The sequence below is a fragment of the Cyprinus carpio genome, chromosome A5, assembly GCF_018340385.1.
Source record: "Cyprinus carpio isolate SPL01 chromosome A5, ASM1834038v1, whole genome shotgun sequence".
Classification (NCBI taxonomy): domain Eukaryota; kingdom Metazoa; phylum Chordata; class Actinopteri; order Cypriniformes; family Cyprinidae; genus Cyprinus; species Cyprinus carpio.
Genome location: NC_056576.1, coordinates 38,358,109 through 38,373,477, shown reverse-complemented (window position 1 = coordinate 38,373,477; position 15,369 = coordinate 38,358,109). Strand labels below are relative to the sequence as shown.

Below are 15,369 nucleotides of genomic sequence, written 5' to 3'. Positions count from 1 at the left end.
ACTTAGAAGATTGAAATGTAACATACTGTACAAGTAATTGGGAATACTGTTATTATGCTTTTTGTCCTTTTTGAAATTGGGATGTGCAATATGTATCATCTTTGATAATATTGTAATTGTTGTTTTAATGATGTGAAGTTGTTGTTTTAACGATATGAAGTCATCTGAAATTATTTATTACTGTATGACATTCACTTTGAAAAAATTCAGCAAAAACTTGCCTTGAAAGTAGACGCTTTCACAGATTTTGAAAAGTTTCAGCTGCAGGCATATTATTATTAAAACTAAAATGAAAACTAAAACAACAGAAATATTACATGAAGTAAAATAAATATTAACTTGGTATTAAAATTATTTTATTTAAGCTATTTGCCAAGACATAAATTTTCATTTTGGTACTTGAAAAACTAAAATAACTAAAAATGATGAAAATGTGTAAGAACTATACAAACTTCAAAGAATGATAATAAGATAAATAAATAAATGATCAATCAATCAATGACACTAATTAAATTTAAAAACAGGAAATAAAAACTAATAAAATAAAATAAAAACTAATTCTAAATATTAATACAAAAATATAATAGTATATCAATGATATTACAAAAGCGTTGGTCAGTTGTTCATGCCAGGCCTAAACCAGCCATGGTACCTGCACACAAAAAAAAAAAAAAAAAAAAAAAAAAAACTATTTTGGCGAATGCCCAAATCCACTATAATTTAAAAAATAATACTGTTTTTGTTTCACGGAATGTAGTTTTTAAGAGTTTTTAGGCGATACTGTTTAGACTTCATATATATATATATATATATATATATATATATATATATATATATATATATATATATAATATCACTGGTACTACCCCAATGACGACCTGTTGTAACCCTAAATGTTTATCTTTTGTACTTTTTTTTCCCCCTAAGAGTGCTGAATTGTAATTTTTGGATGTACTAGTCCTTTATTAATATAAATGTCCTTCTGTCTATTTCTGTGTTTCTCAGGAGAGGTTCTGAGCCTCGTGGATGATCTTTTCTCGGGTCTGGGCTCATCGTGTGTGGTAGCAGGACGCAGAAGTGGAGAACATCCTCACAGTATGATCTACTCAATCATTTTCAAATGCCTGGAGCCGGACAGCCTTTATAAGTAAGAGCCACAACAAACATGGACGTTCAACAAAGATTGAAAAAGTCCTACATTATCAGCTCTTCATTTCAGTGAGATCTTCTAAAATCTTGTTCTATTGTGACTGGTGTTGCTTGAGGATCCTGCCTTAGAGAGTGTCACACATTTGCTGAGAGTGACAAAAGTCTGTAAAAGGCTGCACTCTGTCGCTCATTCATAATACTCCAAATTAATTATTATTAGAACAAGGTTAAGAACAAATCCATGTATGCATCACGTGTTGTGTTTTAGGGTGTTATTTATTTATTTAAGAGAGGCCCATTGCCCTTAAATGATCCACATAATTATTAGTTATTATTAGATCACTTCCTTGTGATTATATTTTGTCAATCCATTTTTCTTTAATTTGTGATGGAGATTCAATGATGTTGCAGAAAATTATTTTAAGTAGGCCTATGCAAATAATACTGTTGTCGTGACTAATTCATTAAGACAAATAAAATTGTTAGTTCAGTAATAATGTTTTTAGTACTGTGGTTGCCATTTTGGTTTCATTTGTCATTGGTTTAAATTGGCTTTGAGGATACTCACAGTTTGGCAATGAAGACATGGAGACAGGAGGACAGGCAAGAACAAGCACTGCTGTGTCAATGTCTTTCCATTTTCATCATAAGCAAGTGTGACTCGACAAAAATATTTGCTCTGGTGGCGTGGCGTTCCAGTGCCACATCCTGTTTTTGGTGCTCATTCAAGGCAGGTTGTAATTTATTTGGAATATTGTTTGGAACATTTCTCTTGTCTCTCTTTTCATGAAGGAGAACCGCAGCTGAGTCTTATTAACATCAGTGCATTGTGGACTCAACGGCACCAAGTTTTGCAATGGAGAATAGCGAGCTCACACTGAATCAGTCTGATGTGAGAATCATCCTCATCTGACTGATTTTAGTCAAATGAAAACACAACATCATTTGAGTACACACACCACAAGAATGTGAGAATACATTATTACACATAATATTTCTTGTAGCATACTATTTTCTGTTAATGGCGCTTTTGGAAAACATAACCCTGATCTTTAATGCACTTAATGTGACAGAAGTACCAAGAGAGGATACACACAATATATAATAATTTTCTAAATCTTTGCATAATAAGAAGACAAATCCAGAGTTTAGGAGTCAGGTAAATAACGGCTCTACCTCATTTTGTGAATTTGAAAATTCTGGGTTCTATAAATAGGACATAAGTTTAGAACAGTAGTTACTGTGATGCAAAATGTAAGAGTTGTTATCGCAGAATAAACCCCTTCAGGGTGATGCTAGACCCTAATCACCGTGACATGGTTTATTCTGCAATAACAAACGTCCGGATTGACATTATCTTCCTTATTACACAAGAAAAGAATATACATAAGAAAATAATCAATAAAATATAGATTTGAGTTGAAATATTTTATTAGATTTTTAAATGCAAAGCTTCCGCAAAGAAAAAACATTTCCTAACAAATGCTGAGCCTGTAAGTTCAGACAAGATAGACATTTAAGGCATAATTTCATACAATGTTGAGACAAAAACATTTGAAAATCTTACTTGTTTATTATGTTAAATCCATGACAGTGTACAAAACAATCACTTCTACACTATTACCACAGGATCATTATTTTTATCAAAGTCCTCCGGTTTCATTTTATAGTAAATAGAGTTGATAACTGAGGCACAAGTTGACAGCAGTTGCCTTCCAATGAAACCAGCAAGTGCACGGCAGTGTGATATGAAAGATGTGAAAGAAGCTCCAGCCTCAAAAACCCAGATGAGCGTGTGTGATTCCCTGTTGCTAATGATGACAGTTGTTATTGGAGAATAACACACCTTAGAATGCTGCAACTGACCAGTCAGAATCAAGTATTCCAGAGAGTCATGTAATAATGTTTTATTAATAATAATAATAATAATAATAATAATAATAATAATAATAACTGCACATAATAGCCTTTGTAAGTAATTGGTAGAATTTTTTAATTAATACGGAACCTGATCAGTAGCCTGTCTAGAGATGATATAATTGGGCTGATGTGATCATATTTCTTAGCTCTATTAAACACGATGGCTACTGCATTTTGAACCAACTGGAGCTTAAATCGAACCAGCAGGACAACCATGAGTAGCAAATTACAATAATCTAAACTAATCCACTCATAATACTTACTGATGTTTTGACTGATGTCACTTCCTGGAGGACAGAGCTGGCTTTTGTTCATTAAATTGGTTTTATAAAAGACCAAACGTGAGAATAGTGATATTGACAACTGATTAGAGATTAAAACAGCAAGAAAACCGGTTTGATTTTAAAGACAGACACTATGTGGACTGCAGCTGTAGTCTCTGACCTGCAACTGAGGAATCAGCACAAATGTGATACATTCAGTCTGGATGCTTTGGAAGGACAAATCCTTCCAACACGACCTAATGTTCCAAAGATCACCGGAAAGTAAAGTGATGTGGTTTGGATATGGTGGTTAAAGTTCATCCAGTGTGGTATTACCCACTGATATTTCTGTAAGTTGTTTATAGAGCTCTTTTTTGGAGAAGACCCAGACAGGTAATAAAATGGCTTTTTCTTTGTTGGGACTCTCATGTCAGAACAAGGTTTTCTCAAGAACACGATGAACCGGAGCAGAGTCAAATTTTATTGTGCCGCCTTCTTCCAGACTTTCTGTAGGGGGTGAGGGGTTCAAGAACATTATGTACATTTTAGTTCTTTCCTAAATGTTGTGTGATTTTCCATCTCATTGCCACCATGGTCACTCATCTATCTTTCCCAGGCTTTTGGGTTTCATTTAAAGGAATTTTTCACTCAGAAAAGAACATTTTGTCATTATTTATGTATATAGTATATCTTCATATGACATACATGACATTTACATTATTAATTTTAGCGGATGCCTTTATTCAAAGTGACTGTTCTACTTGACTACTTTTGCTGCACACAGATTCCAGAAATGCATTAATGCTATAAATTATAAATATAGAAAATAAACACTCCTTCTTGCAGGGTTTCTGCAGGTTTTCTGAAGGTAAGATTTTTGAAAGACCCTTTTCAAAATAAGCTTTAATGAAATAAACTTAAGGGGACACAAATCATCAATGTGTTCTCTAAATGTAAATGTCTAGGGAGAACATAATAAATGTTATAATTTATAATTTCACAGGAAATTCAACTTCCAAACCATTCTCCGTTACATTTAATTAATTTTTAAGCATTTTGTTTCCATGTTTTTGTCTTGTTTTCCAGTGCAAATATAAAAAAAATCTTAAATCAAGATGCATTTTTCTCCTCTGCATAAACCTGAATGAATGGACACACATGCCACCTTATGTATGTATGGGGGAGTGGCTTAGCATGCAAAATCCGCTCGGCAAATTCCATTGGCCTTATCTCTTAAATTCAGAGGTGATTGGGGCTCCCAAATAAGACCCCTTAAGTCGCCACGACATAACGTCTATGTTCCCTCCAATAGGGAACGTCTCGGTTACGTATGTAACCCTCATTCCTTGAAGGAGGGAACCAAGACGTCACGTCGGTGACCGACGAAATGGGATCTCGCTTAGAGACACCAATTTACTTTGAGTGTAAACTAAACAAGCCACTGGACTTTGGCATGCGACGACTGCATCCAGCTGCCGCTGATCACACATGAGCATAAAAAGGCAGCAGGAGCAATGCATACCAGGTTTTCGCTGAGGAGCTGAGCTGGAGACCCGGCCGCTCAGCGGTGGTACAGGAGCCGTGGTGACAAGACGTCATGTCTCCGTTCCCTCCTTTAGGGAACAAGGGTTACATACGTAACCGAGAATTTCCCTTTCAGTCAGTCACTCTCAACGTCTCGTCGGTGACCGATGAATTGGGTTCCCTACCAAGGCGTCATGGATGCTGCCTCTTACAGTATCCTGTGTGAGGCTCCTGCGCCCCTTTTTGGGGTAGGCCAGGGCTCGCAACAAGAAGACCAGTCACTGTAGTCGTAGTACTACCCACTCAGTGAGCAAGGCACCGAACCCCCAACTGCTTCCCGGGTGTGTGTTCACGGTGTGTGTGTTCACTGTTGTGTGTGTGCACTTTGGATGGGTTAAATGCAGAGTACGAATTCTGAGTATGGGTCAACATACTTGGCTGTATGTCACGTCACTTTCTCTGTCACTTTCAAAGTGTAAATACACGTAAAAAACGTATCATTGTGGCGCGGCTGACACAGAAGAGTCATCTGCGTACTGCTCAGAATTGCCAAAATGCCGCTACGCTGATTTGGAGAGACACAGAGGAGAGGAATTGTTGAATAAAGTCGTTATTTTTGTTTTCTTTGTGTACAAAACGTATTCTCGTCACTTCATAACATTACGTTTGAATCACTGATGGCAGATGGACTATTCTGATGATGCTATTCATTCTTTCCTGGATCTTGACACTGTTATTTATTTGGCAGTCTATGGGACAGTCTCAAGCCTCCCTGTTTTCATCCAAAATATCTTAAATTGTGTTCCGAAGACAAACAAATCTTTTACGGGTTTGGAATGACATGGGGGTAAGTGAATGATGACAAAATTCTCATTTTGGGATGGAGTATCCCTTTAAGACTTTTTCAGAACTGCAGAAATCCTGTCTTGATAGTGACATTGTCTGAGGCTGCAATGATGGCACTTTTTATTTGCACGCAACCAAAGCAGCCTTTTAACACCAGTAAATACAAAGAAGCAAACTACTTTTGTTATTATCATCTTTGTTTCTGGAAAGATTCTCTAATTTTAGTTTCGAGTCTTAACACCTTCACCACACCTCTGTCCTTCGATAAGACCTCAGTGTACACAAAATGTTTAGTTTACAACTGACGCCAAAACGAGTCATCTGTAGTTCATTTCATCAGAAGATGATAACAGTGCTCATGATTTTGTGCTGCATTTCTCTGGCTTTTCAAACAGTATTTTCAGTATTCAAAGTCATAACTCAACACATGATAAGTGTGTGGGTGTGTGTGCGTGTGTGTGGTTTATTGAGCTATTCCTCAATTGCTCATTTTGTGCAATATAAAGTGCGTGCAATTTCTGTTTGTTAGTAAGGAGAATTTTGGTATTTAGTCATCTGCAAATCAGCCTAACAAACAGGACAGATTTACAAAATGATGGTTATGTTCCAACAGTTACTTAACAAAATGAACAACATAGCATAGTTGAGTCATGAGAGAAAGTGGTGAAACTCTGAGAACAGACCATGAAAGAAGGATCCTTTGAGGGCAGAATAAATCATAGCCACTGACACAGCGAAGCATGATAAACCTCATATGACCCATACCATGGCGTGAATTATGAGATGCCTGAATTATGCATATGCTCTCTGAGGTTCAGGGTCCGTATCTCTGTTTAGCTGTAGATTTGCTCATTGTAAGGCCAAAACAATTCATAAACTATCTTAGGCACATCTGTCTCCTTAAACACGCTTGATTGCTGTTCTGGTATATTTCACAGTTTGATGGAACAATTAAAAACAAACCCTTCAAGCAGAGGGAAATATGTGTTATTTTAGCTACTAATGCTCTGGAAGGCAACCTATTTTGAGACCATGACAAGATCTTTAAATGCTTCCTGATTTCTGTTTCCTAAATGGCTGATATTAAGATTAGCATACCATTGAGGAACACTGTAAACATTTTACTTCCAAAAGTATTTTTTTAAATGTGTTCGTGCTTCAGAAAAGCCACATGTTTGGTCTCTGGAAAAGTCCAACGAGATCTAGAGCATCACACAGCCCAGATGCATATTTTCAAGCACAGAGCAAGGTCCTAAAAGCCATATGCTCTTTATAGTTAAGCAATATCACACAAGTACGAGTGCCAATTTCCAGAAAATAAGCGCCTGAGCACAATTGCAAATGATTTTAAATGACAGTTCAACAAACAAGAAATAAATATTGACAAAAAATAAATACACAAAAATATCTTATACACAAAAAAAAATATTTAATAAACAAAAATACCACCATTACACTAAAACCTCACCAGTAGGTGGCGGCAAAGTGCAGGGACTTTGTGTCCCTGAACTTAATGAGTGATTCATTGATTCCTTATTCAAATTGCTCAATTGCTCATTTTGTGCACAATAATTTAAAATGGCTGATTAATTTAATTTAGAAACGAAGCAATTGACTGTCTTTTTGAAAGAACATATTCATTCAGATTCAAAACAGATTCATTCAGGAATGAAACACCACAGTGTTGCTCTGGGATGCACTAATGTTCTGATCAACTTTTTTGGAACTATTTTTGTTGATGAAACAGACAATTTTGTTGATCAGAACATTAGTGCATCCCAGAGCAACACTGTGGTGTTTAATTCCTGAATGAATCTGTTTTGAATCTGAATGAATATGTTCTTTCAAAAAGACAGTCAATTGCTTCGTTTCTAAATTAATCAGCCATTTTAAATTAATAATTTGAATGAAGGAATCAATGAATCACTCATTAAGTTCAGGGACACAAAGTCCCTGCACTTTGCCGCCACCTACTGGTGGTTTTAGTGTCATAAATATACATGACAGGCCTAAACCAGCCAAAGTACCAGCGCCAAATCACACTCAACATAATATCGTTTAATTATCATTATCAACAAAATCCCCCAAATACTGAGATTATATATATATATATATATATATATATATTCAGGGACACAATTTGCATTTTTTTTTTTTTTTTTTTTTTTTTTTTTTTGTCAGAATCACACATCCCTACTTCTGATAAAAACCACCACTAACAACAGTCACTGTATAGCAAAGTGCAAGTACCACTCAGATTTTCTTCAGAAAATCTTGTTCTCAGTTGACATCTCAGTTTGTTCTAGAAATATGAGATTAAATTGTGAGCAAATGGTGATTTTTGCTGAACTCTATGGAAAACAGCTATACGTCTGTCTGTTGAAGATCTCAACAGTGTCTCAATCTGTGCTCCGATTTGCCAAAAACAACTCATTTAACAGCTGAAGGTGCCAGAAATCAAAACAGCCATGATCTGAGAAAAGCCAAATATACAGGAGTAACCAGAGAATGGTGAAGCTGATGTGAGAAAAAAGATAGATTCAGAACGTGTCAGCCAGGCAGGGGAAGAGAGATGGGGGGGGGGGGGTCGTTCCTGAGGGGGGCAACGGGGAATGTATGTTTTGCCTGTGTGTTTTGACATTCCCAGCGATGAGCCAGACCACTTTGCCTTTGTTCTTCTGGGTGATCTTTATCACTGCCAATTGTTCACAGAGTTCCTCAAACTTGGATTTGGATTTAAATGGCATGTGACATCCAGAGAGAAGCAAAGATAAGTAACATGAAGTAGTTTGAAGAAAACTACGATTACATCCCTGCAATTTTTCCATTGCACAAAAGTTTCTTAAAGTGGAAAAAGGTTCTTTAGACTGTTAAAACATTCTTCAGAAGAAATATTAACTAATGTAAAAAAAAAAAATAGTCATTTTATGGCATCTCTATAAAAACCTCCTTTTGGAGCCCTAATTTTCATGAGCATAAGGTAGAGTGAGAGCTAATTCAGTATAATGCATAAAATTTCAAAGTCATTTTTGTGACATCCAAGTTTTGTTTTTAGAACTGTTCACTGAAAGGTTCTTGGGGAACCAAAAATGCTGCTTCTATGGCATCACTGTGAAAACCTCCATTTGGAACCTTTATTGTAAAGGGGTTGTAAAGGGGTCATATGATGCGATTTCAAATTTTCCTTTCTCTTTGGAGTGTTACAAGCTCTTGGTGAATAAAGAAGATCTTTGAAGTTGCAAAAAATTAAAGTCTCAAATCCAAAGAAATATTCTTTATAAAAGTTAACACTCATCCATGCCCGCCCCCGCCCCCCCCACCCCCGAAATGGCTCGTTCTAACATGGTCCCACATCTCTACATCAGTATGTGGGAAAATTTGCATAACGCCGCCAAGATGTTCACGCAAAGAAAGAAGGCGTACCTTTTATTCTCGTTGTAGTGTTATTGTTGCCGCCGACGCCATGTCGTATAGACGCTCTGTGTTTCACTGTGAAAGCGAAACTACTTTGTTTGGCCTTACGAAAGAGGACGATATCCGCTTCATCATGCCTGGGGCTAATCCGTGCTGGTTGCTGAGGAAATACATCAACTTTGCACTGTGGATCGCTGGATCGGCTTTCACCGTGGACGAAGCGGAGTCCAGCCCGGGGACGTCACATGTGGTTGTTGCAAGCCCAAGGTACGCTCCTTCGTAGAATCCTCCTCAAGCCACCCACCTCTCCTCACTCAAGCTGGCCACGGCTCACTCAAGGCTGCGGTGTGTAACGCTGTTTCTTTCAGAAAGCGAAACTACTTTGTTTTTGCCTTCCAAAAGAAGACCCGACTAGAAATCGTGTTTATATCACGTTTATAATGGGTTTTATGTTTATGTCTCGTCGCTCTGACCAGACAAGGCATCACAATATGTTAAGAGGTGTAACATTTCCGTCACACGCTTGAGGCATTCGGTCGATCACAACGCGCTGGATAGCTGGCCAATCACAGCACACCTTGCTGTTCAGAGTGATGAGCCTTGTAAAAATCGACGCGTTTCAGAAGGTGGGGCATAGAGGAGAAACAAAAATGGACAGTATGTGGAAAATAATGTGTTTTTTTAACCTTAAACCGCATAAACACATTTCATTATGCCAAATACACAAAATAATGTTCTTTTTAGCAGCATCATATGACCCCTTTGAGAGTGTAAGGTAGATTGAGAGCTAATTTGCAACATGCAACCACAAAAAAAAAAAAAAGTATCTTTGGCATCTTTGCAACACCTTAAACAACCCAAAACAGCAACTATTACAGAGTTCCCTTCCTGAAGTCCTTAAACAAAACCAAACTACAAATTGTCTGATTAAAAAAAAAAAAAAAAAAAAAAAAAAAACTCTACTGGGTGACTGTGCAACCACATAATTCAAACAATGTGATTGTTCAAGCCAGTGTTGTTCTGATGAGATTGGCAGCGGATTGTGGCTGGCCTGTATTTGGAGTGATGTCTTTTGGTGAGGTTTAGCAAAGGAATGCCACACTCCTTCAATGAATAACAAGATCAGACAAACTATGCAAGCCATGTATAAACAGACCGTATTACAAACAAAACAATCAGCCGGTGGTTATTGAAATATGGATTTCCAAGCAAAGGAAGAGTCAAAGTGTCGAAACCGTGCCGTGTAAAGAAACGTCTTTTTGGAAGCAGGGAAAAAACATTTCTGGCATTCTTCTGTTGTCTTATGTGTAGTCAGAGAGCATATCAATTTCATCACATTCATTAGATTAATCTGATGGCAGCAGTGCTTGTTTTAAAACAAAAATGGAATGAAGAAATGTCTGCTCAGACTTGGGGTTGGATGCATGCAATGTTGGTTTACGGTATGACCGCACAAAAGCATTTCTCGAAATGAAGGAACTGAAATAAATATTCAAAACGTGCTTTTCGACTTAATCTGATGCTGGCACACTGCATATAAACTTGGACAGTCTTGTGTGCAAATCTACTTAATTCATGGTTATAGTAAACTTGACGTACTGTACCATACAGCTGTACCAACATTTGGAGCTATACTGAGGTTATGAGCCACATTTAAGAGCATTTATTATTTAAGCCATAAAATATGAGAGGCTATTGTGAATATAGTCATCGCAAATGGCCATTGTTTTTGTTGCACCTTCATCTGGGACTATATTCACAATACAGCATGGTCTTGAGTACTCAATATCTACCAAAATTTTAACATTGTTATACAACAAGAATAACACACAGTTTTTGTGCAGCAACACATATGTTTCATGCCATAGCTGATCAAAATCATGTGGACACCCCTTTCTAATTAATGGGTTTGGGTAATCCAGTAATTTCCAGTAATGACATGCAGTGGCATTCTACAAACCTGTGTACTTTCAGCTTTGTCGCAACAGCTTGGGAAGGTTGACAATAGTAATTAAAAATAAGGGGCCAAGCACTACAGAGGCAAAATGATAAGCAAGCAAGCATTGAGCATCAGACCAACTTTGAGAAAAAAAAAATAATAATAATAAAATAAAATAAAATAATAAAATAAAATAAAATAAAATAAAGGCATTTAAAAATCCTGATTTTTGGCAACAAAAAAATGGTTGAAAACAGTTTGTCCCATGAAATCACAATCACTTTTGAAGGTTACGTGGCCAGTTTTGGGTGAGACAATGACACATGTTCTCACCAACAAATTTTGGGCGGCAATAGTTATAATTAAACAAGCTTTTAGCATTTAGATACACAGGTGGTTGTTGCCGTAAACGAAAACAGTTTTGTCCAACAGTGTGAAATCAATACGTTGGGACGTAACACAAATGTTTGTTGCCGATTTCAACGAAAACAAGTTTTTTATTTGTCCAACACAATTATATAGAGGCATATATAACCAGCAGTGTGGAAGGTCCATAACAGTTTGCCGGCATTGTACAAATTTGCTATGAAAGAATGAAATAAAAGTAAACAATAAAAATGCACTTATATGGTTTACTGTTCAGTAGGAGTTTTAGGGACTATGACAAAAATAGTAACAACTAAACAATATCATTAAGAACCAACAAACAAAAAATAAAGAAAAAGGCAACTACTCTATATTACAATAATTAAAAACAAAAAAAATCTATAATAATTCATTAAGCAGTTTATGACATCAGGCTACGGATAGTTATAATTAAAGTGAAAAGATGTTTTAGCATTTGATTAAAAAGCTCTGCTTTTAAGAGGTAGGTGTCCTGCAGAGAGGGTTCCAAAACCCTGAGATGCGCTATCAGCTAAGCGCAGTATCTTCATGGCATGATGCCAAATACAGTATTTTGTGACGTAACACAAAATGCTTAAAACCCCAAAAAACAAAAACATCAAACAATACAAAATTTTTTTACTTCAACAAATCAAAAATTATCAACGAAACAAAAGACCCCAGTCAACATTTTTTTTGGCCAAAAATGCTTATAACTTGGTCTTCCTCAATCAGCTTAGCACCATTCAAGAGAGGACGAAACTAAAGAGGCCAGTCTTGTGTTTTTTTGGCCAAAAATGCTTATAACTTGGCAGTTTTTGCCATATTTCACGTCTCCTTACCACTAGGTGGCACTGTGCCAAAACTGTGCAAGTACCGTAAGATCATGGTTGTCATGACACACACCAACTTTGGTTTGAATACATGTGTTGTGGAGATACTGTATATTGTACAATTTGGTGTGCTCTTCGTCGATATTGTTCATGTGTTATTCCAGAATGGTTTTACTAATCAACTTGAATTCCACAACTTTTTGTTGCATTGGTCTAAAGATGATGTCGTTCAATTTCCATGGAAAATGGAGCAGGAGCAGGAGTTAGGAGGAGTGAAAAATGGCGGAAAATTTTTCATGACCAAAAATAATTTCAAAGAGTGAGAAAAAAATACTTTTGTTTTCAGCATAAACATGAGTTCAACTTTAAACAGCTGATGGTGCTAGAGGGATTGAGTTAGAGACTCCAAATTTGCTGTGGTTAATGTTCAGACTGTTTGAAAACCTGCTCAACAGAGCCAACTCTGTCATCAAGAATTAGTCTTTCAAGAGCCATTAAGAACAAACTAACAAACATGACATGATAGTTGCACTGGAGGAAGATAATATTTCATACAGTACTTTTTGAGTTGGGAACATATTTGCAAGTATTATAGGCTTGATTTTTTTCTTCCTTTCGCCTCTCACAAGTGGAAAGAATGAAATGGTGACTATGTGGAATGGTCTACGAGCTCCATAATATTTAGACCTAATTTTAACCTATACATGTATATGTGTATGTATATGTATATGTACATGTTTACATACAGTGTATTATTTAGTAGAAACAATAGTGCAAGTTAGTGCAGTATAATGTCATCTTAATGAAAGTATGTGCAGTTAATATTAGCCTTATCTTTTCATATTAGCATAATTTTTTCATATATTTTTCAATATTCTCATATCATGTATCGGCTGAGAGAGACATTTAAGGTCTATATATATATTTTAACTATCTGAAAAGTGTATATAAAATATTTAAAGTGTAATAGGCCTAGGATAATTGAGTGTGGTTTCCTCATGTTCATGGGAGGGGTTGGCATCTTAAATATGGTTAGAGAAATGTGTAGGGCTGCGCTTTAAAAAACAAAACACAAAACAAGTAAGGTCCAAATAAGCAAGCATGTAATTTATGATTTTAATAAATATACACCAAATATGTTGTTATTATTATTGCATATTGTTTGTTTGATGTGTTATGTACTACAATACACTGAGGTGCAAATAGTATCTGCCACTATTTACACTAAGTATAAATAGTCAAAGTCAATTCAGGTTTATTTGTATTGTGCTTTTTACAAAATGCATTGTCTGAAAGCAGAACATGCCTAATAGCATTTAACTAACCTTATGCAAAGAAAATAAATCTTCTTTTCTACACTTCTACACTTTTTTTCTACACAAATATCCTCTGCCTAATAACAATAACTAGGCATAATCAGTTATACTACACATAGACGGTCAAACGTAGTTAACTAGTAAGGATCAGTCTCCTCAATGACCCGAGTGTTCATGCCAGCTGATGGTGGGCGGTTTCTCCCTGTGATTAGCAGCGGAGCCAGGGTTGTTTAGCGCACATGGTGCTGGGTGGTCTGAGAAAATGCTGAGCAGCAGTTTTAATGTGTTTTGTATTTGCCAAACGGAACTCCGTCATTAGAGGAAGTGGGAGTCCCATTTAAGCTGCTATTAGCTGTAATGGGCAGGTTTTTTTTTTTTCTTTTGCTTGTCGGGCACGCAATTTCCTAATGTAACAGAATCCACTGGAATCCCTGCACTCCTGCCTGTGTGTTTTTAGTGGTCTGAGGCTCATAAACAAGAACTCCAGAAACACTCTTGCAGGGACACCTTTCGGTTTTAATGATTTTGCTGCATGATGTCATGTTTATGTTGGCTAAACCCAAAGTTATTTTGTGTTTTTCAGCTCTATTTGTGCAAATATCTGTTTGTGTTTCAGTTACATGGAACTTAAAGACAGAGATTAGGAAACGCCCTGAAGCAGACCTTTTCTAACGTCCACCCCGTCCTCTCTTCTAGGTTCACTCTGTATGCCGTGGACAGCCGTGGTAGTCGGTCGGATGCGAGTTTTGTGACTGTCCGCACGTCATGTCCGATGGTGGAAGACAGCAAAGCAGAAGGTACACTGTCATTCTCCTTCACTCCATTCACACGTGTGAATGAACAGAGTGAGCCGCGCGCGCCAGTGAAATGTCATTTTCACACCCATCTGAGGTGGCAGATCTTCATGTCCTGTCTGTTTATGATGACATCATCCATAGTGGCTAGACCATTTTACTTGAACAGAATTCACAGGTCTGGCAGCAGTATGAATCACAGGAAAGTACAGCACTCAAAATCCATGTCAATGCAGAAGTAAGACTGCAGAAAGTACACTCAAAGGAAGGAAATAAAGGACTTACCATGCAAGTCAGAATGTGATATGTTAAGAAAGAATTAAAGCATGTTATGAAATCTGATCTTTGGTTCTCATTCTCTTGTGAAAAGAAGTGTGCTTAATTATATTGAATATGTACTTGTAGTGTACTTTAAATCCTAACAGTATATATATATATATATATATATATATATATATATATACTTAATATCCAGATATGATTTTATTGAAATAAAATGCCTTTTAAGTGTATTTAAAGAGAGAATGTGTCTTAACCCGTTTAAGTACACTACTAAAAAGTACACTTTGTAATGATGTCAAATTAAATGTTTTAGAATAAAGGACATTTTAAATAATTGTTTTAATAATCTTCTGTCATGCTTTAAAGAAGCTAAAGCACTTGAGTATAATTTCAACTGTAGTGTGTTCTTCAATATTACATTTAAAGTTAAAAGTACTAAATTGCAGCTTCAACCTTACAAATGTATAATTACAAACATATTTAAATACATGACACACAAGTTTGAGTAGAAATGACATTAAAGTATATTTTAGTTTAAAATAAATGCTTGTCAGTACATTCAGCAGTACACTTTAATCATATTTCAGACACAATGGAAGTCATTTTGACATTAAATATAAAAAAATGCACTTAAGTCCAACTTAAGTAGGAATAATATAAATATAACTACAGTATAATACACTTTTAGTTGTCTGAAAACATTAC

At 36.2% G+C, this 15,369-nt stretch overlaps 1 protein-coding gene across 3 annotated transcripts in view; it reads left to right on the top strand.

Annotated features, from left to right (window-relative positions):
- Positions 1 to 15,369, top strand: part of LOC109067613 (astrotactin-2-like) — a 539,141-nt gene that overhangs the window by 512,841 nt on the left and 10,931 nt on the right. For all 3 annotated transcript variants that reach the window (XM_042757177.1, XM_042757176.1, XM_042757175.1), the window contains 2 exons: positions 1,006 to 1,147; positions 14,285 to 14,385. In XM_042757177.1, the coding sequence (XP_042613111.1) occupies positions 1,006 to 1,147; positions 14,285 to 14,385 (243 nt within the window). The remainder of the gene's footprint in view (positions 1 to 1,005; positions 1,148 to 14,284; positions 14,386 to 15,369) is intronic.